Source organism: Mus caroli, unplaced genomic scaffold (genome assembly GCF_978045245.1).
Source record: "Mus caroli unplaced genomic scaffold, Mus_caroli_1 scaffold_11, whole genome shotgun sequence".
In the NCBI taxonomy this organism is placed as follows: Eukaryota; Metazoa; Chordata; class Mammalia; order Rodentia; family Muridae; genus Mus; species Mus caroli.
This window is the reverse complement of record NW_028227266.1, coordinates 118,325,588-118,346,650: the sequence shown is the minus strand read 5'-3', so window position 1 is coordinate 118,346,650 and position 21,063 is coordinate 118,325,588. Positions and strand designations below refer to the sequence as shown.

The following is a 21,063-nucleotide window of genomic DNA, read 5'->3' as shown; positions in this document are numbered from 1 at the left end:
GAATGGCTTTCCAGTCAGGAGTAATAATAAAAGCAGTAGAGGTTTAAAAGGCTCCGGCCCTGCACCTGCCCATCACTAACCATTCCCCGAGCCCACTCAAGACCAATCGTGTTGACTAAACAAGCTGGGTTAGATGTGAACACACAGCACACTGCACACTTGCCTACCTACCCTCACACGGCCTCAGTTTTATGGTCTAAGCCTTTTGATGCTGGGTCAGTGATATACAAATCTCAAAACACTGCTAGACCACTTCTAAATGACAAGGTAGACTCTTACGAAACACGTTTGGGAAGCTGGTGGAACATCTCAGTAAGAGCATCTTCAAAGTCACAGGTTCAAACCCCTGCACCAACAAAGGGGAAGCAGGGAGAGGTGGATTTTAGGTGTTTTCAAAGTTTTGTTTATTTTGGGAAGTCCTAAATATCATCGGGGATCTTGTCTTTACTCTCCTCCCTTCTTTCCTGGCGCCTCCCTGAACTTCCTGCCAGGTCTCTGGATCAGTCACGGTCTATCCTTCTGTTTAGGGATCAGTGTCTTCTCACATAAGCTTGCTGTGTTTCCATTTGGATTTGTTTTTTAAGTTGTCACTTACGGTGGCCTTTTTCATCCACAATTGTCTGACTTATTGTAGGATCTGTTGGAATGTCGTCCTGGTTAACTGTTTTGTGGTCCCAGATGCCTTTGCAGTTGGTTGGTAGTGTAAACCCTCTGTAAGAAGCAACATCCCAACGACCGTTTCCTTCTGCGCAGTGGGTTTGCTGTGGGCAAGATGGCCACTTGTTGCTTCTCCCCCCAGCTCACAGGCGGAGCCTTCCAAGTGACCTCATGTCTACACACAACTCTCTTTCCATCTGTGCTCTGTCCTTTTGATTTCCCAGTAGTCACTGCTCTGATCCTGGTCTCACACCTGTCTGCAACATCTGATCTTGCCACCTGTCAGATCCAGTGGTCCTGAGTTCAGCCTGGCCTTGTGGCAGAGGAAAACTTTGGGGGTGATCTGGGAGTGAGGAGAAGTAAAACGGGGTGGAGAGGGAGGACACAGCTCAAACATAGTAGGATGTGCAGAAGTGAGAGTCACAAAGTATGCCAAGTAAAAAGGAAACCCAAGCTGGGTGTAGAGTGCCTGCCTAGAGTGCATGGGTTCGATCCCTGATATTGCATAAACCAGGTGTGGTGGCGCACACTTGGGGGAGGGCAACAGGAAGATCATACGCTTAAGGTCATCTCTGGCTCCAAAGAAACAAAAGAAAAAGAAAGCCAGAATTTAGAAACTTCACGAAACACACAATTATGTCATCGTGTGAACTGGGAAGTGTTTAGCCTAGGAGATGTCCATCCAGGTTACCCGGGAAACCCCAGTCAGGCAGTCTCTATGGCAGAGAAGGGGGAGGGGAGGAAGGAGATTCACCAGGCCAATGAGGGTCGTCTTGTGTGGGAAGTTACCCAAGGTACATATAGGGAGGGAAGATGAAGGAGGAGACAGGCAGAGAGAAGAGAGCCCTGGGAAGACACCTACAGGAACAAGAAGGTCACAGGCAGGAGAGAAGTGCTTTAGTCTGGTTTAAGGATGGAGGGGGTGGTTCCAGGATGGGGGAGGTGGCCGAAGGTGAGGAAGGAGGAGTGGTCAGTGTCAGGGAAAAGGCTGTCTCTCCCTGTTCTGCTGTTTTGGTCCCTCTGAAAGGGGAACATGACTGTCTTTGGTGGCCATACCCTACAGTGTTTTCCTGAATGAAAGACAGAAAAGGAGAAATTGCTTTTCCATCCCAGGACATGTAGCCCACGTGTCTCCAAGGAGTCATGGCTTCAGGATGGTCCAGGACAGGGCAGGAGCGCTCCACAGAGCACAGCCGAGCTGTTCAGACCAAGCACAAGGACTGGTGCCACTGGGGAGGCAGCAGGGTGTCTGGGTCGGAAGAATTCATTCCAGAGGCCTCTGGGCGGTGGACAAGATTCTCTGTTCCAGTGCAGAGTATCGAGGGAGAAGGGCCGCATAGACCTGGACAGGCAGGAAGAGCAATGTATGTAACAGGGAAGGGGCAGTGTCTCTTACGGCTGCTGGCAGCTTCAAAGTTTAAAAACGTAAATTCTGCAGCTGGAGAGATTGCCCAGTGGTCTAGAACACTGGCTACCCTTCCACGGGATCCAGGTTTGAGTTCCAGTACCCACATGGTGACTCTTTATGGTCTGTAACTCCAGTTCCAGGGGATCCAACACCTTCTTCTGGCCCCCTCAGGCACCATGCATACACGTGATGAATAAACATATGTAAGACAAAACACTCATACCCATAAAAGAAATAAAAATTTAAATAAATATATATACATATTCCAAATTTTACAAACCTTGTGCAAAACCTATGTGAATTATGACATCACTATTTTCTCTAAGCAGTATATGTTAGAATGATGATACTTTGGATAGATTAGATTAAATGAAATAGATTATTAAAATTAATTTTGTTTGATGGGTGTTGGTGGCACACGCCTTTAATCCCAGCATTCGGGAGGCAGAGGCAGGCGGATTTCTGAGTTCGAAGCCAGTGTGGTCTACAGAGTGAGTTCCAGGACAGCCAGGGCTACACAGAGAAACCCTGTCTCAAAAAAACAAAAACAAAAACAAACCAAAAAAAAACCAAAAACCAAAAACGAAGTTGAGGCTGTGGAAGGAGAGTCTCTTGGTTCTGGGAAGGCTCAATTCCCCAGTGTAGGGGGGGCGGAATGCCAGGGTGGGGTGGTCGGAGTGGGTGGGTGGGTAGGCGAACACCCTCATAGAAAGGGAGAGAGGATGGGATAGGAGGTTTCTGGAGGGGAAACCAGGAAACGGGATAACATTTGAAATGTAAACAAACAAACAAACAAACAAACATGTATTACTCTTGCAGAGGACCTAGGTCAGTTCCCCGCACCCTTGGCTTCTTTTGTATGTCAAGAATGTAATTCTGGGGCTGGTGAGATGGCTCAGTGGGTAAGAGCACTCGACTGCTCTTCCGAAGGTCCAGAGTTCAAGTCCCAGCAACCACATGGTGGCTCACAACCATCCGCAACGAGATCTGGCGCCCTCTTCTGGAGTGTCTGAAGACAGCTATAGTGTACTTACATATAATAAATAAATAAATCTTTAAAAAAAAAATGTATTTCTGTAGTCAAGTGAATGTTTCACATGAGTGAGACCCTAGGGTCAAAGCCCAAGTGCTGTGGGTTGTGTGTGGAGTGGAGTGTGTGTGGAGTGGAGTGTGTGTGTGTGTGTTGGGGGTGGGAGAGTGGGTGAGGTAAGATTTCCCTCTGGTTAGGTACAGCAGGTTTAATATAGATGAGAGAGAAAAACTTACCTTTTAAAGAAAAGAATAAAGGCCCAAGACAGATTGAGCGGCAAGCACTAAGAGAAAATCCAGTGGTTTCTCACCTGGGAAGCTCCCGGGTTGGGGGTGGCAGCCAGGCTGGGCTGTGGTGCTGACTTCACAACCTCCGAAAAGGCCACACCCGTCCCTCCTGCAAGGCCTAGAGGGGAGAGGTCATCATATCCGTGCATGTCACATGAGGATGTTAACTGAGTGTGTCAGATGCTGCCATGGTGACAAAGTCAACCAGGCAGGGCAGCTCAGCAGCAGGCCCCTCCTCTGCCTGCACAAGACTCAGGCTCCTACCCAGCACCACACAAGAAAACCGTCTTTAAACTGGAGTTGTCCAGCTCAGAAGAGTTATTAAAAGTCATTGATAGTAGCCGGGCGTGGTGGTGCACGTCTTTAATCCCAGCACTCAGGAGGCAGAGGCAGGCGGATTTCTGAGTTCGAGGCCAGCCTGGTCTACAAAGTGAGTTCCAGGACAGCCAGGGCTACACAGAGAAACCCTGTCTCGAAAAACCAAAAAAAAAAAAAAAAAAAAAAAAAAAAAAAAAAGTCACTGATAGCAAAATAGCTTATAAAAATTACTTAAAATGGGGTGATTTTTGTTGTTGTTGTTGTTGTTGTTGTTGTTATACACATCGGAGAATGGGGAGTTCAAGGCTCACCTGGAATCCAGACTGAGTTACAAGTCAACCTGGACAACTTGGTAAGACCTCATCTCAAAACAAAAAGTACATTAAAGAGAGAGAGAGAGAAGGAGAGAGAGAGAGGCTTGTGACAGTCTACCAAGCACAGACAAACACAAGGCCCTGGGTTCAGTTCCCAGCATTGGGGTAAGAAGTAAAAAATTGGAAGTAAATTCCCCAATGATCTTGCTACATGAAGTTGCAGAAGTTGGAGGAGAAACAAGAATGAAGGTAAAGACTCATTATTAAAGAGCATAGAGCTCCACCCTTCATTTTCCATGTTGAAAGAAATATCAAGTTTAAGTGGGTGTGCTGAGGAGTGAGTTCACAGGGAAAGAATGAACCCCCCGGAGTGAAAGGGTGGAGTCCCTGATGCAGCTGACAGCCAGGAATTCCCTAGGGACAGGTCACTGGGTAAAGCAGCTTAACTGAGGAGACTAGCCTTAACCCCTAACTGTCTTTGTCTTCCAGCAATGTCTGCAGTTCCAGGGAGACAGCCCACAGAGTCAGGGCCTCTGCGGAGCTGTCCATGGTTCTGGACTTCTTGGTTCCGAGGCTTTCACCACTGTCTCAATTTCTTGCTTTTCGGGACTCCATCCACTGTCTTCATCTCCCCTGACTGTACAAACCTACAACTAGGCTGCCCTCAAAGCATGCCCTGTGGCTTTTTTGGTCTGCCTTTAGAGTTTGACTTGGACAGACCTCATCTCATTTGAATCCTGCCTCCCTTTCTCCACTTTAACTAGAGCACACAAGACAAAGGGTAGGGGTTCATTCTTGCTGGGATAAAAATGATGCTAACAGTCCTGAGACTGTGGTGTCCTTCAACAGGGAATTCACCCTCTCCCCCCTTCCCACGCTTCTCAGCCCAGTGATGCTTAAACACCCGTGAGACATCCTGCCCTGTTGTTCATTGACCTACCATGAAAAGCTCGGTATGCAGAGCCGACGCAGGCTGAACTGGTGGTGTCTATGACGTATACGGGGGCCCCAAAAACATCTGCAAGCACCTGGGAGGGACACAGAATTTGGAATGGGTAAGTCCTTGCTCAGAGAGATCATTCAGAACCTTCCAGACTCTGCTCTCTTTCCTCACGACTTCTGATGCCTCCCATCCAAAGCACGTGGAGCTGGTGATGAGACAGGAGGACCCTAGAGAAGGGCTACAGTCTCCAGGCTGACTCTAGACCTTTTAAAGACAAGGTCCTACCACATAGCTCAAGCCAGACTGACATTTGGTATGTAACCAGGCTAGCCACAAGCACACCATGTTCCTGCTTCTACCTCCAAGGCGCAGAGACTTCAGCTTACAAATTGGCGAGAGTGGCTTTGGCCAACCCTCGCAGAGACCCCTGTAAACCCCTGGAAGGACTCGATTGAGCGGCTAGGCTCCTGCTGCCCAGACTTCTCTAAAGGCAATGACAGCTGTTCCAGCCCCTTGAGGAGGGACAGTGACCTGGCTCCCTGGGCTAGCGGGGGTGGGGGTGGGGGTAAGCCTAAAATGAGGCCAAAAAAATCCTACTAATCACTGTGCTTGCCCCAAAACCAAGTCAAAAAAATCCGTCCAATCCCAGACCACCTTGGAAAGCTCCACCCCCAGACCGGCCCCCACAGGAAACCCTATGTAAACCTGCCCACCTGCTCTCTACCCAGCAGAAGCATTGTCTGTCTGTCTGTTGTGTGAGGTTTGTTGTATGGTGTGACTTGGTTGTATTCCTTGGCCCCTGACTGCCAGGATACCTCCCACTCAGAGCTGCAGACGCTTGCACCTCCTGTCTCCACTTCCCAGTGCTGGGATTACAAGTTCACACAACCAAGGCAGATATTTTCTGTCCATGGGAATCTGAACTCGGGTCCTCATGCCTATGCCCCTGGCTTTTTAACTATTTATAATCCTCATTGGTTTGTTGGATTTTTTTGTTTGTTTGTTTGTTTGTTTTTGTCAATTTGACACAAGTTAGAAACTGATAAGATGGAAACATAGTTGAGAAATTTCTTTCATAAGCTCAGCCTGATGATAAGCCTGTGGGGGCATTTTCTTAATTACTGATTGATGTGGGTGGGAGCCCATCCCTGGGCAAATAGTCCTGGGTTCTATAAGACAGCAAGCTAAACAAGCCTTAAGAAGCAAGCCACTCACTAAGTAGTACCGGTCCATGGGCTCTGTCTCAGTTCCTGTCTGGAGGATCCTGTATTCGTTCCCACCCTGAATCCCTCAGTGATGGACTTACAAGCTGAACCAAACCCTTTTCTCCCTAAGGTGCTTTTGCTCATAATGTTTTATCACAGCAACATAAACTCTGACTTAAGTTTATTTACTTATTTATTTTCAGTGCTGAAAATCAAACTCAGAACCTCAAGTGTCACAAGACAAATGGATGGACAGCTGAGAAGATGGCTTGTCTCAGTCAAGTGCTTGCTGTGTGTGCACAAGGACCTGACTTTAAACCCCTAGAATCCAGGTAAAGAAGCTGAATGTAGTCGGGCAGTGGTGGCGCACGCCTTTAATCCCAGCACTTGGGAGGCAGAGGCAGGTGGATTTCTGAGTTTAAGGCCAGCCTGGTCTACAGAGTGAGTTCAAGGACAGCCAGGGCTATACAGAGAAACCCTGTCTCAGAAAAGAAGAAGAAGAGGAGGAGGAGGAGGAGGAGGAAGAGGAGGAAGAGGAAGAGGAGGAGAAAGAGGAGGAGGAGGAAGAGGAGGAGGAAGAGGAAGAGGAGGAAGAGGAGGAAGAGGAGGAGCAGGAGGAAGAAGAGGAGGAATGTGCAGCACATGCCAGAAATCCCAGCCCGGGGGAATCAAATCCCAGGGACTTTCAGTCGATCCCTGGGGCTCACTGCCCAGCCATTCTAGTCGATCCCTGGGGCTTGCTGCCCAGGTATTCTAGTCAAATCTGTGAGCTCCAGGTTCAGTGACAGTTTATTCCCTCCAAATAAGGGGGAGAGTGATAAAGACAGACATCCAGCTCCTAGATGCAAGACAAGGAAGAGGTGGTGGTACAGGGCCACCACCACACATACCTGCAAGATGTCTTTATTGTGAGATGCTCCTCCCGTGGCCAGAATCTTCGTCTTGGGCACTGTAGGACAAAAGATAAAACAGAACTGAAATGCCTGTAGCGATTCTCTCAAGGCAGAAAGGACTGTCCTCCAGCCAGATGGCTTGTGGTGGCTCCATGGCTCTGGAGAGACCCAAAGCTTGGCTTACCCATGCAAGGCTCCTCATATGTAATTCGCCTGGGAATCTACAGCCCCTCTGCCTCTATTGTCTTTACCAATGGAAAAATCAAAGAAGGTGGGGTTGGAGGATGTAGTTCAGTTGGCAGAGCAAACACAAGGCTCCGAGTTCACCACCAGCTACTTTGCTCCACCCCCCCCCCCCCCAGCCCCCAGAAAAGGAAAAAAAAAAAAAAAAAACTCCCAACAAACTAATAATAGAAGTTTTCTTCTATTGGTAAGTGCCCCATACCTGAATCTTATAGAAAGCTTTGACGGGGTTATTACTGCTGCTATTATTATTATTGTTACTATTATCTCACTCTTTAAACGGATTTATTTCACTCCGTGTGTGTGAATACACATATGGGAGAGCAGAAGAGGGAGCTAGGTCCTCAAATCTGGGTTTGCACTTGAGAGGTGGGATCTGAACTCTAAGTCTTCTCTAAATGTAGCCACTGAGCCATCTCTCCTCCATCACCCTTTGACAAGGATTGAGATAGGATTTCATCTAGTCTAGGCTAGCCCCAAACTGTCTTTGTTGTAGGTGGATGACCTAGAACTCCTGATCTAGCTGAGTTCACAAGTATCTGCAACCATGCTCAACCCTGACCAACAACATTCTTTTACACTTATTTATTTATTTATGCATGGGTATCTATTCTTGAAATCCCCTTTTGATTCTTAGGCAGTATTAAAATTAAATGTGCTGATGACTGACCAAGAACAAACCGATCCATCCCAACAGCCTGGAGAAGCACAGACGAGCACCTCCACGGGTGCATCTTTGCGCTTGTAGGCATGTGTATCTAGGAGAGCCTGTTTGAGAGTGGGAGATGCACACCCAGCAGGCATGAGGTCCTGGGTCCCATCGCCAAAATTATGGGGAAAAAAAAAACCAACCAACTAAACAGGGGCTAGAAAAATGGCTCAGTGATCAGGAGCACTGGCTGCTCTCCCAGAGGACCCTGGGTTTGATGCCCAGCACCTTCATGGCCACTCACAACTGTCTGTAATTCCAATTCCAGGGGCTTCAATGCCTACTTCTGGCCTCTGCTGGTACCAGGCACACAAGTGGTACATAGACATCTGTGCAGTTAAAGCGTTCATACAGAATTAAATGAACTTTTTTAAATGAAAAATAAAAAAAAATAATAATAAATCTGCTGAGAGACACTTGGTGGCAAGTGTTCAAATCTCAAAGCTCACATGGTAGAAAGAGCGAAATGGACTCCACTCTCATGCTGACTGTGTGCCTGTCCCCATCCACAAATTATAAACATACTGAAAGATAAAAAGGGAACACCCCCTAAAACCCAGGGGTCTTGTTGGTCTTGTTTGAGAGGAACCTAGTAGGGTTTACAAAGCAGGATTGATTCTTGTTTTTTAAAGATTTTATTATATATATATATATATATATATAATTATAAATATATATAAATATATAAAATATATATAAACATAATATATAAATATATTTATAAATATATAAAAAATATTTTATATATGTATATATATATGTATATATATATATATATATATATATATATATAATATATGAGTACACTGTAACTGTCTTCAGACACACCAGAAGATGGCATCAGATCCCATTACAGATGGTTGTGAGCCACTATGTGGTTGCTGGGAATTGAACTCAGGACCTCTGGAAGAGCAGTCCAGTGCTCTTAACTACTGAGCCATCTCTCCAGACTGAGTCTTGCTTTTTAACTTGCTAAGAGGGTAAGTATCTTTATGGTCTAAAGGAATTGCTTATTAAGTATCACATATGGTCCTCACGTGCCTTCTGCACTCTAGGCTGCTGGGGGGGCCCCTCCACACCTAAATGTCCATTATTGATGGTCCAAAGACCCCTGCTAGGCACTCAGAACCAACTTCTCTGCCCTGCTCACACAATCTTGTTTCTCAGAAACTTCTGGGGGCTTCAGAGACCTTCTGGGCTTAAAAAAAATATGATCTGCCAAATGATGTTGGCTTGCTTTTAATCCCAGCATGTGAGGCAGAGGCAGAGGCAGAGGCAGAGGCAGGCAGCAATTCTCTGAGTTCAAGCCCATCTTGGTCTACAGAATGAGTTCTAGGACACCCAGGGCTATATAGAGAAACCCTGTCTCAAAAAACTAAAAAAAAAAAAAAAAATCTTAAAAACAGCCGGGCATGGTGGCGCACGCCTTTAATCCCAGCACTCGGAGGCAGAGGCAGGAGGATTTCTGAGTTCGAGGCCAGCCTGGTCTACAGAGTGAGTTTCAGGACAGCCAAGGCTACACAGAGAAACCCTGTCTTGAAAAACCAAAAAATAAATAAATAAATAAATAAATAAAAAACTAACTAAGTTTCAGGATGTTTATTTGCAGCTAGCACACAGCTGTGGGCACAAGAAGACCTCTCCTAATGTCTACCTACAGTCGTGTCAGACCTAGCGATCAGTTTAATAGTGTCAGAGCTGAGAAGCAGAACACCCTGCCTCTACATCTGTACCTGCTCTCTAAGGCACCTCAGTTGCTTTCTCACCCCACCCAGAACCAAGTCCACCCACCATCTCCCTACAGCATCTTATAATGTAAGACCTGAACAGACACTCTCTGAGCCCCACCCCCACCTCCCCAGAAGCCCCACATGACCCCAGATCATGTCCAGCTGGTCCCTTACTTACTGACTCTGTAGCCTAGGCCTTCTGCATGAATCCTCTTGGCCATGAACTGTCCTTCAATCAGTGCTCGGATCTCCACATCCCCAGGGAAGGCTGAAACCTGTCCCCAGACAATAGGCACAGCGTGAGGGACTCTGTGTGTGTGTATGTGTATGTGCACATGTGTGCATGTGTGTAAAATAGGTACAGTGTGAGGGACTCTGGGTGTCCATGTCTCTGTGTGTGTGTGTAAAATAGGTATAGTGTGAGGGACTGAGTGTCCAAGTCTATGTTTGTGCATATGTGTGTAAAAGGGTCACACGGAAATGAGAGAAACGCAGCTTCCAGCCAAGAAGGTCTGGGTTCGAGCCTCCTCCACCACCTATGTGCTTGTGACTTTGGGCAGGCCATGAAGGCTAAGCCTCCACTTCCACATCTGTAAAAAGGGCTAGCGGTGCCTACATCACAGAGTTGAAACTGAAATCACAAGCATGATGCCTGGAACCCAGGGCTCCTTCATGTCTCTCTGAAGGGCCTTTTCCACTAGAAAGAAATTCCTGCCCTCAGGACCCAAGAGCTGCAGTGCAGTGGAAGATACGGTTACCAAGGAAACGTCCTGCAACAAACAGCAGTCAGGGGAACTGACAGGAGCTCACAGAGCACTGTGACTGCTTGCATTCTTCCTTGGGGAGGGGCGGGACCTGTCTAAGCCCCTCCTGAGACCCCAACTCTAGAATGCACCCGAGCACACCTGTGGATGAGCAGAAGATGCACCCCCTAAAAGCTTGTTACACAAGGCTCAACGCCAGAGTCAATGCATGCAGCTCTAAAGCCCGCAGCGTACGTGTCTGAGGCTGGGAAGTCAGCTGCTGGTTAGAGTGCTTTCCGGGTAGCAAGAGGACCTGAGTCTGGAGACTCCTATGGTGGAGCTGGAGAATCCCCTGAGGAAGCTCTGGCTTTGACTGAGAGAACCTGTCCCAATGAATACGGCCGAAGAGCAGCCCAGGAAGACTCCACGCACACCGGCAACACACATGTAAACACACACACACACACACACACACACACACACGAAAAGGACACAAGTACCTCCATGTTTTCCTCATTAAACCTATGACGCCCAATAATTTCAGGGGTGATCTCCATTACATCGAAATAAAAACCTGAAGCAAAAGCAGAAAGGGATTATAGCTGTCGCCATCTCAGAGCAAAAAAAAAAAAAAAATACAGTCTCTCAAAAAACTTCCAAAAAGATGAAGCAAAGTTATGTCATCTGTGCCTCAGCCTCCTCCCATCCCCCAGAGGGGCCCTGTGATATCCTGTGACCTTTCTCTCTCACTGGACAGAGGGGACTGGGAAGGCCTGGGCTGTTCTGAGGCAACCTCTCTTATTGCACTTGGCAGCTCAGCTGAAGAACAGCTGCCTCACTAACCCTGAGCACCAGGTGAGGTATGCTCAGAGAGACATGTCCCTTTCTTCCTCAGGACATAGCCTGCTGCTTCCTTCTGTTTGGGGCAGACACCTGCATACTGAGGAGCGGGCCACAGGTTTGGGGAGCAGCAGCCAAGGGTACCGTGTGAGTGCACACCCTCAGAACCTGGGCACCCACACCAGCTCATGAGAACACATGTGGAGACAGAAAGCGCCCCCTCCCAACTTCTACACGCCCCAACTCATGGTGCCCCGAGCCTTGCTGCCCTGTCCACAGGCCCAGCCTACCCAAGTTTCCGTTGTTCCCCATCGCCGTGGACTGCAGGGCCTTAGAGAACTTGTTCCAGGAACAGGAGGCCGACTCATCTCGGATCTTCTCTCTCATGAGGGAGCCGTTTTTAAAGCTGCAGAAACACACACAGTATGAGCCCTGGGCTCCCGGGTTTGGTGATGTTAAGTTGGAATCCAGGTGCCCCCCCCATGCTAGGCAAGGATTTTTCTCCCAGACTGGACACAGGGTTGTTGAAAAGAGTCCCAGGCAGATGGTCTCCAGGTCAGGCTAGACCACAACCCATGGGAGGGGCATCACAGGCGGCCCAAATCTCAAGTATTTTAGTGTCTCCTTTGGTTTCATGAACATCCTGGAAGGTGCTGGACTCACGCTTATCTTGGGATATGTTTATGCTGGCCATTGCCATAGAGGGACCCACACAGGGCTCTCTATACCTTGCTTCTGCTCTTCAATAGTGCTGGGTACTAGCCCAACTAGACCTGAATATTCTCCAGTGGTTCTAGATGCTTACAGCTCAAAAGCCTTCTGAGCCAAGTCGCTTCCAACAGGTACCAAAGCCTTGTGACCAGGACATGGAGCATGCAGCTCCTGTAAGAACTCTCGGAAGCAAGCTGTCCCCAGATCATTTGCTGAGGGTCAATTTAAACATGTAGGTCACAGCGCCACGAAGCACACGCCTTACTTACAAAACCAGCACCACCCAGGACAGCATTGGAGGTGGAGTTTGCACCTAAGCTCGGGGGGCCTGTACGTCTTTGGCTCTTCCGCAGATGGTTCTGCTGTCAAGAACTCACGTGTCCCTGTGGCCTTAGCTGCCCAGGAGGCAATTTCGTAGGAAGAGCTTGGGGGGTGTTTGGTTGTGCCTGGACTGTGTGCACTTTCTTTCCCCAGCCCAAAAATTCCAGGATTACCATAGAAGCGCCATGTAATGCTGCGCATCCACTGGGTTGCAGAAGATGTGGCCTTCCAAGGCAGGCATGGGCTTCTGGAGCCAGAGAAACAGGGTGTCGCTGGTGCCCAGGCTGACCTGAGGAGAGCAGAGCAGAGGGTGAGGTGCCTGGGGCTTGCCTACAAGTGTCCTCTGCCAGTGATGCACTCTGCACCCCACCCTGCCTTCATCCAGTCACTTTGACCCTCATACTGCAGGTGACAACTGCTGACCCTTCTTTTTTTCTTGACTCTCCTCATACCACGTGAGTTAAAAGTCAGTTACCCAGAGTCAGGCTCTTGTGGTCACCATCACGGACTTTCTAGAGCTTAATTCCGAATCATGGAAGTAATGGTTTCCACAATGGCCCCCCTGGTAGATATAGAAAAGCCATAGAGGAAATCTTCCCACAGACCTGGGAGCTCACAGCAGCCTAGCCCTTTTCCAACCCTCAGCGACTGCGCCTAGCAGGCAGTCACTGTCAAGCGGACAGGGGTCATGCCTAACATCAGCAAAGGGCAATGACCTAAGGAAAGCCAGTGGGCCTCCATTCTCTTTAGAGGCGGCAGGACCCTCTGGCAGTAGCCGCCAACACACAGCTGAGACTCGGCACCCCGGTCCCCAGGACAGTCGGTCTGCAGGTGTGAGCAGTCACCTTACCGCAATATCTCCTTCCTCCAGCCTCATGCCGGCCAGTGACGCTGGGAATGGAAGGGGAACCTCTGGTTAGCACAAGTCACGCGGTATCCACAGAGCAATGTGCAGTAACCACCTAGACAGCGGCGCGGATACCACCTTCTGCTTTAACCCACAGTTGAGCAAGAAGAGTTTAAGGAGCTAAAAAGTGATAGGGATCAAAGGGTGGACTGCTCCAGCCAAGGCCCTGATTTGGCCTGAGAAATCTCCCTCGGGGATACAATCTTCCCCACCACTGCCAGGTACTCAAAGCCCAGAGAACCAAGGAGACCAGGCCAAGGCATTGAGAACATACACGACAGGAAAGACAGAGGTGAGCACACAGGAACGCAGTGGACTTTGCTCACCCAGGACAAAGGAAGGGCTGAGGTTTTGGCGATTGCCTCCTGCAGCAATCTTCTCTGCCCTCTTTGCTGGTATGCCCCAGCACTAAAGAGGACCTAGCACATAGCTGGTCTACCCTGAATGCTGAGTAGATGAACTGAGTGGAGGAGAATTGGGAACAGAAACAGACACCCCTAAACTCGGTAGTGGGCTGGGCACATGCCCAAGCCCAGGAGACAATGCAGAGTTCATCACAGGAGGTCAGGACGGTTGAAGCCCTGACACATACATCAGGTTGACCAGAAGGACGGAAGCTAATGCATGCACATAGGAAGAAGCTGAGGAGAACCCCTCCAGTGTTAGCTGTTCTTTGAAGGCTGGCTAGGAAAAGCTGGCTTCCCCCATGGGGCTAGAGTACAGCATACAGCATACTCCTCAGTGTGGTCTATCAGGCCTTTCATAGAAACCAGAGGCCTCTAGAGTCCCTGAAAGAGAAGAGGCAAGGTGGAGAGTTCCACAGGAAGTAAACTGTTTATAGACCAGATGGCCTCAGAACAGCATCCTAAAGGACGGGCCGAGGAGCTAAGACGGCAGCTGGAATAGAATGGAGGTGGGAGTGGGAAGACAATGGCCTTCTTTATGACTAACGACCTTCACCAAGACAGTACAGGCCTGAGCCCATGCCTGAGCCTTTGAGGGTGGTGGGGCCTGGCTGGGGTTGAGATAAAGAGCCAGAATTCAGAGGGCACAGCTGGTCAGTGGGCTGGGCACGGATGGTGGTATCCACTGCAGGTAATCCCAGCATCAGGGAGGTGGAGACCTAATATATTCTGAGGCTCTACAACCAGCCAGCATAGTGAACATGGGCATTCCAGGTTAGTGAAAAACCCTACGTAAAAAGAGAAGGTGGGCAGCATATGAAGAATGGCAAACAGCATGGGCTGTCCCATCTATACATGCACTCACACACATGTGCACATGCACTCACACACGTGTACACATGTACCCACACACATGTGCACATGCACCCACACACATGTGCACATGCACTCACACACATGTACACATGTACCCACACACATGTGCACCTGTGAGCACACACATGTGCATATGCACATACACATATGCATAGAGAGAAAGAGAGAGAGAGAGAGATGACCAAGAGGATGGCATGGAATTCTTTAAAAGTCCAGTAAGAATCAGGTTTGGTGACTCACATCCATATTCCTGTACCTGAGAGGCTGGGGCAAAGAGACTGATAAGTATATGAGGTCAGTTTGGGCTATGTAGTAAGATCTAGGCCTTCAGAAACCCCCTTCTCAAAAAAATACACACACACACACACACACACCATACACACACACACACACACACACCATACACACACACACACACACACACCATACACACACACACACACACACACACACACACACACACCATACACACACACACAAACACACACACACACCATACACACACACACACACACACACACACCATACACACACACACACCATACACACACACACACACACACACACACACACACACCAAACACACACACACACACACACACACATGGGTGTGTGTATGGTATGTGTGTATATGGAAAAAGAAGGAAGTATAGCAACCCAGCTGGTCTGCTAGCAGAGCAACCCCCACTGAGATACTTACCTGGGTTGTCCCCAGTGAAGGCCACCACTTTGCATCCTGGAAGGAATCCATAGCGCTGGACATAGTAGGAAGAAATGGCTCCCTAGGGAGAAAGAACACTATGTTCTGCTGAGGTAGCCACAGCCTGCTAAGCACAGCTCAACCCAGGAGACTTCTGGCTCCAGGTCACTGGAGCAGAAGGAATTTCCCACTCCTCGGGCCTTGAGGAGCTGCAGGAATCTGTGACATAGCCTGGAGCTCCATCATCCTTCCACAGAAGGACCCCAGTACATTTGGAACTCCACGCTTGAGGGCAGCCACCCTGAGGATCACATGAGTTTGAGAAATTCAGGACCATCAGAACACAGCAACTTCCACCCTCTACCTACTTGGTGGATACCAAATCTGGATATGATGCTGAAGGATAAAGGACATCCATCGGTAAGCAAGCTCACAGACACAGCAAGCTCACAGATGACACAGCAAGCTCACAGACACAGCAAGCTCGCTCACAGACGACACAGCAAGTGCCCATTCATTTGTTCATCATGTCAGCAACTAGACTAAGAATATAAGATAAACAAGTGCAGAGAACAGAGTTCTAAAGAAAACGAACCTCAGAGTCAGCTTGGGCTAGCCTCAACTAGATAGCAAGCTCAAGGCCAACCTGGGTGACATGAGACTGCCTCAAGAAAATGGGATTAGGCCTGGAGAGATGGCTCAGAGGTTTAGAGCACTGACTGCTCTTCCAGAGGTCCTGAGTTCAATTCCCAGCAACCACACGGCAGCTCACAACCATCTGTAATGGGATCTGATGCCCTCTTCTGGTGTGTCTGAAGACCGCAACAGTGTTCTTATATACATAAAATAAACAAATCTTTAAAAGAAGAAAAGAAAAGAAAATGGGGGGTAGATTAGAGGTACAGTACATTTGGCAGAATGCCCAACCAGCATTCACTAAGGAAACACTGGGTGTGGTCCCAGCACCATGCAAACCCAGCATGGGAAGGGGCTCCGGAGATGGCTCAGCAGTTAAAGCACTTGCTGCTGCATCAGGTCCCAGCATCCACACAGTGGCTCAGCCACATGTAACTCCAGCTCCAGGGAACTTGATTCCCTCTTCTCGACGCTGTGGGCACTACATGCACATGTATACACACACATACATGTAGGCAACCACTCACACACACAAATCTAAAAAAAAAAAATCTAAACCAGGCATGGTGGTGTACATGTAATCTTAGGACTCAGGAGACAGAGATAACAGGTCAGAAGTTTAAGGTTATCCTTGGCTACACAGCAAGTTCTTGGCCAGTCCAAGATACCAGAGACCCTATCTCCTCTTCTTCCTGCTCCTCCTCCTCATCATCATCATGATACTATTAATAATGGTGGTGGTGAAGTGGAGGCAAGTAGATCTCTGAGTTTGAGGCCAATGTGGTTTGCAGAGTGAGATCCAGGACAGCCAGTATTACACAGAGAAACCCTGTCTTGAAAAACCAATAATAATAATAATAATAAAGTAATCCAGGATTCCTTTAAATCAAGGTCAGAGCCCATCTCTCCCACAAAAGGTAAGTATTCTTTAGAAAGTAGTTAAAGGGCTGGTGAGGTGGCTCAGTGGGTAAGAGCACCCGACTGCTCTTCTGAAGGTCCAGAGTTCTAATCCCAGCAACCACATGGTGGCTCACAACCATCTGTAACGAGATCTGGCGCCCTCTTCTGGAGTGTCTGAAGACAGCTACAGTCAGTGTACTTACATATAATAAATAAATAAATCTTTAAAAAAAAAAGAGAGAATTAGTTCCTAAAAAAAAAAAAAGGAAGTAGTTAAAAAGGGCAGGGAAAGCCAGACAGTGGTGGCACACACTTCTAATCCCAGCACTTGGGAGGCGGAGGCAGACAGATTTCTGTGAGTTCAAGGCCAGCCTGGTCTACAGAGTGAGTTCTAAGACAGCCAGGACTACACAGAGAAACCCTGTCTTGGGGAAATAAAAAAGCAAGTGAGAGAGTGAGCGAGCGAGAGAGCAAAAGAAAAGAAGAGAGAGAGAGAAAGCAAGAAACAAACAAAAGGCATGATGGCTGATGCCTATAATCCCAACTCAGGAAGCTGAGACAGGAGGATGACCATAAATTCAAGGCCACTCTGGACTACATAGTAATGGGCCAATATGAGTCATATTAGATTGACTCAAAGAAACATATTTTTTAAAGATATTGTTTCCCCTACTAGGAGAAGAAAAAAATTTTCCATCCATCATTGTTTTGAGTTTTCAACAGAACGATCACCCATCCCCTGGGAAAATAAACGACTCTGACCTAGGTTGCCTCAGACGCTAGAATGTGATGGGGCCTGTGAGCAGGTTAACATGGAGGAGCGACCTAGGAACGTAGAGAAAACCAGAAGGCAGGAGCTTAAGGGAGCCTCGTCACACTGGGCACCCCAAAGGCAATGAGGTGGGAGCCACAGAGGAACCTCTAAAAGCTGGGGTAGGTCCCGAGGACTGACTCACAGGGGACAAGCAGGAATGGGTCACTCACTCACAGGGGACAAGCAGGGAACAGTTGCTCACTCACAGGCTCCTATGCCTCTCTGATGATGACTGCCCTACACACTCACAGGTCACAGTCAGGGAGTCAGGGAGGCCCCAACATGGAAAGCTTGATTCCTACAGAGGTGACACCCCGTGAAGCCACAGTGACTTCTCATTCACATTTGGTCAATAAGTGGAAACACATTTTCTCAGAACCGGTTCTTTCCTGTTCCTCTAATACTTGCCTCTAAAAAGACTCCTTGGAGGCATTCTCGCTTTACATAAGCAAAGCCCGAATTCTCCATTTCACATGAAAGAAAAGGCCACAGACGGTGGTAACATTCCAGGGGCTCAGTGTACACACAAAAACCCAAAAATAAAAGCAAAATTCCCACACTTCAACAGTCAAGCCCAACCACTGACTTGGGGTTTGACCCCTAGTGACCCATGATACCTGAAGCGTCGCTTTTTGGTTGGTTGTTTTTCTGTGACAGGGTCTCACTTGTGGCTGACTGTTCTGGAACTTGCTATAGAGGCCTGGAACTCATGGGGATCAAGCCACTACTCCATGCTTGCAGCCTAATTCTCCTCTTCCTCCTCCTCTTCCTCCTCCTGCTCCTTCCCCTCCTCCCATTCTATCTTCTCTTCTTCCTCCTCCTCCTCCTGCTTCATCTAACACTACATTGCTACTCGACAAGGTAACTTGATATCCACCTGTCCACATTGGTGGACCCCACACAGGGGCACGTGAGATGAGACAACTAACTCCCCCTTGGCTGCTGTAAATGAAGTCTCATGATCCTCCCTACAGCCAAGAACAGGGTCAGCCAAACAGAATGCACTTGGGTGTTCACAGCCCATATCCATTCCAAATGGGTGGCCCCACACTTACAAGTGCCGGAACCACCCGCTGAAACCCTCTCAACATACTGTATCTCACCTCACTTGCACAGTGGCCTTGCACACAGACAGTACTATTTCCAGATAGAGGAAGGTGGGACACTGATTAAATTCAGGTAGGCCAAGCAAGCTAGGTATGGTGGTGCACAAGCCTTTAATCTCAGTACTACGAGGCAGAGGGGGTGGGGGGAGTCTCTTTGAGTTCTAGGCCGGACTGGTCTACACAAGTTCCAGGCCATCTTAGGCTATATAGAGACCCTGCCTCAAAACAACAATAAGCCAAAAACAGGAGGGTATGAGTGCAGCCAGGGTTTAATCTCTGTCTGTGTGACCCCAGCGCCTGTGCTCTGTCTGTCAGATGCTCAGTATCTGTTTTCCATACCCTACATGATGCAAGTTTCCATGCAAGTGCCCAGAATTTCAGCACTCTGCATGCTTACCCTTAGGGGTGCAGTCACCCAGAAGCCCCCCAGAGAGCTTGGGAACCTAGCCCGGTACTTGAACACTACTACAGTATTCAGATATTCTGACTAATTTCAAATGTTGATGCACTTAGGCTTAAGTGAAAACTCTTTCTCTCTCTCTCTCTCTCTCTCTCTCTCTCTCTCTCGTGTGTGTGTGTGTGTGTGTGTGTGTGTGAGCTCACGTGTGTGTGTACACGACCCTAGGCTTCACCAGCAGTGCCCAAACCCACACTGAAGTCACTTCCGGAGAGACAACTTACCACAACTGAACAAGAAGGGACCGGTGAGCCCAGCTTCTCCTCCAGATGGGGAGCACAGACATCCAGGCAAGCCTGGGACCAGGCTTTCTCCTGGATCTGCAACAAATTCATTCCAGACCCTAAGGAAGGAAGGAAACCAAAATAATAAACCTCTGGAGGGATGGGAGCTTTGGTGGCAGAGCTGGGTAAAACTGGTGGAGAAAGTCAATTCTCTGGTGCAAAGGTGTGACTGGTTCTCTGTCTTTGTCCGCTTTTTGAAAGATTTACCTGCTTTTCTATGAGTGGATGCTTGTGTTTGCATGTATAAATGCTTGTTTGCATGTATAAATGCTTGTTTGCATGTATATCTGAGCATCACATATGTATAGTGCCAGAGGATTCCAGCACACAATGTCATGCTTTTGAAAATGGAGTTTCAGATGGTTGTAAGTTGCCATGCAGGTACTGGAAACTCAGGGCCTCTCTCCAAGAGCACTGAGCCTCCTTTCCAGCCCTGTGGCTGAATCTGTGGCATCACAGAAAGAAGGGTCCTCTTTGAACCTAAGAGCCAGAAGGTAGCAGGGTCCATGTAAGGAAACCGTGGTGCTTCCACCTCCTCCAAATACTCCCTCAGACGCCCATCACACAGGGAGCCCGAGAGCCTGCTGTCCCGAGGTCTGCCAGGCAGCAACTGTTCCCATGTCCTGTGAGCTTTAAGGCATCCACCTGAGGCAACCTTGAGAGAGGGCAGTCCTCACATACCCCAATCTCATGGCCCTTTCCAGGAAAAGACATGTAGGGTGGGGGTCCTTAGGATGGTAGCTTTATTAAAATATATATTTTTTATTTATATAAATAATGTATTATTTATCATTTTTATCATTTTTATTAATGTGTTGATATAGCTGACTGTGGCTATGTGCACATGAAGGCAGGCACCCAGAGAGCCCATACGAGGCTGTTGGATCCTCCATAGCTGGAGGTCCGAGTGGTTGTGAGCCAGCAGACACGGGTGCTGGGAACGAATGGGTAGTTTGCAAGACCAGCACATGCTAAGTGCAGAAAGAGAGCAGAGCCACACACTTGCTGTTCTGGGTGTCACGGTCCAAGGCGGCCTCAGTAGCTGCCCAGAAGGTTCAAGTGCCTGTGCGTCAAAACACTGTTGTTTGTCTTTCTTCTTAAGACTCGGTCTTGCTTCACAGGCTCACCCCAAACTTACTATGTAGCTGAGCTTGACCTGGGGGTTCTGATCATTCTCCCTCTGACCCGCAAGGCTGGGATAACAAGCAGATACCAAAGGCACCCAGTTTTACATGGTCCCAGAAACTGCCCAGGGCTTCATGCACTAGGCAAGCATTCTACAAACTAAGCTATGTCCCAGCTCCCAAATAAACCTCCATTCTTTATATATGACCTGATCTCAAGTGTTTTTATTACGCCAACAGAAAATGGACTAAAATATTCTCACACTCACCAATGAGTTCTTTCAAGAACTTCCCTCTAGCTTCCCCTCCCTGCTGACATCGATTCTATTTAATGAGAGTTTTGATACCAAAAGTTCATGATTCTGAGTGGGGCGTGGTGGTATACATTTGTAATCAAAGCACCTCAGGAGGCAAAGGCAGAGGCAGAGGCAGGAGGATTGCTATGAGTTTGAAGCAAGCCTGAGCTACATAATGAATTCAAGGATAGCCTAGGCCACACAACA

The 21,063-nt window shown here is 48.3% G+C and overlaps 1 protein-coding gene across 2 annotated transcripts in view; it reads right to left on the bottom strand.

Annotated features, from left to right (window-relative positions):
* Positions 1–380: 380 nt before the first annotated feature.
* Positions 381–21,063, bottom strand: part of Xylb (xylulokinase) — a 36,496-nt gene continuing 15,813 nt past the window's right edge. For both annotated transcript variants that reach the window (XM_021171378.2, XM_085828179.1), the window contains 11 exons: positions 19,377–19,495; positions 15,240–15,321; positions 13,203–13,243; positions 12,526–12,641; positions 11,611–11,726; positions 10,981–11,054; positions 9,916–10,012; positions 7,053–7,111; positions 4,955–5,042; positions 3,406–3,500; positions 381–1,999 (listed from right to left, as the gene is read on the bottom strand). In XM_021171378.2, the coding sequence (XP_021027037.1) occupies positions 1,922–1,999; positions 3,406–3,500; positions 4,955–5,042; positions 7,053–7,111; positions 9,916–10,012; positions 10,981–11,054; positions 11,611–11,726; positions 12,526–12,641; positions 13,203–13,243; positions 15,240–15,321; positions 19,377–19,495 (965 nt within the window). In that variant the 3' untranslated portion in view covers positions 381–1,921. The remainder of the gene's footprint in view (positions 2,000–3,405; positions 3,501–4,954; positions 5,043–7,052; positions 7,112–9,915; positions 10,013–10,980; positions 11,055–11,610; positions 11,727–12,525; positions 12,642–13,202; positions 13,244–15,239; positions 15,322–19,376; positions 19,496–21,063) is intronic.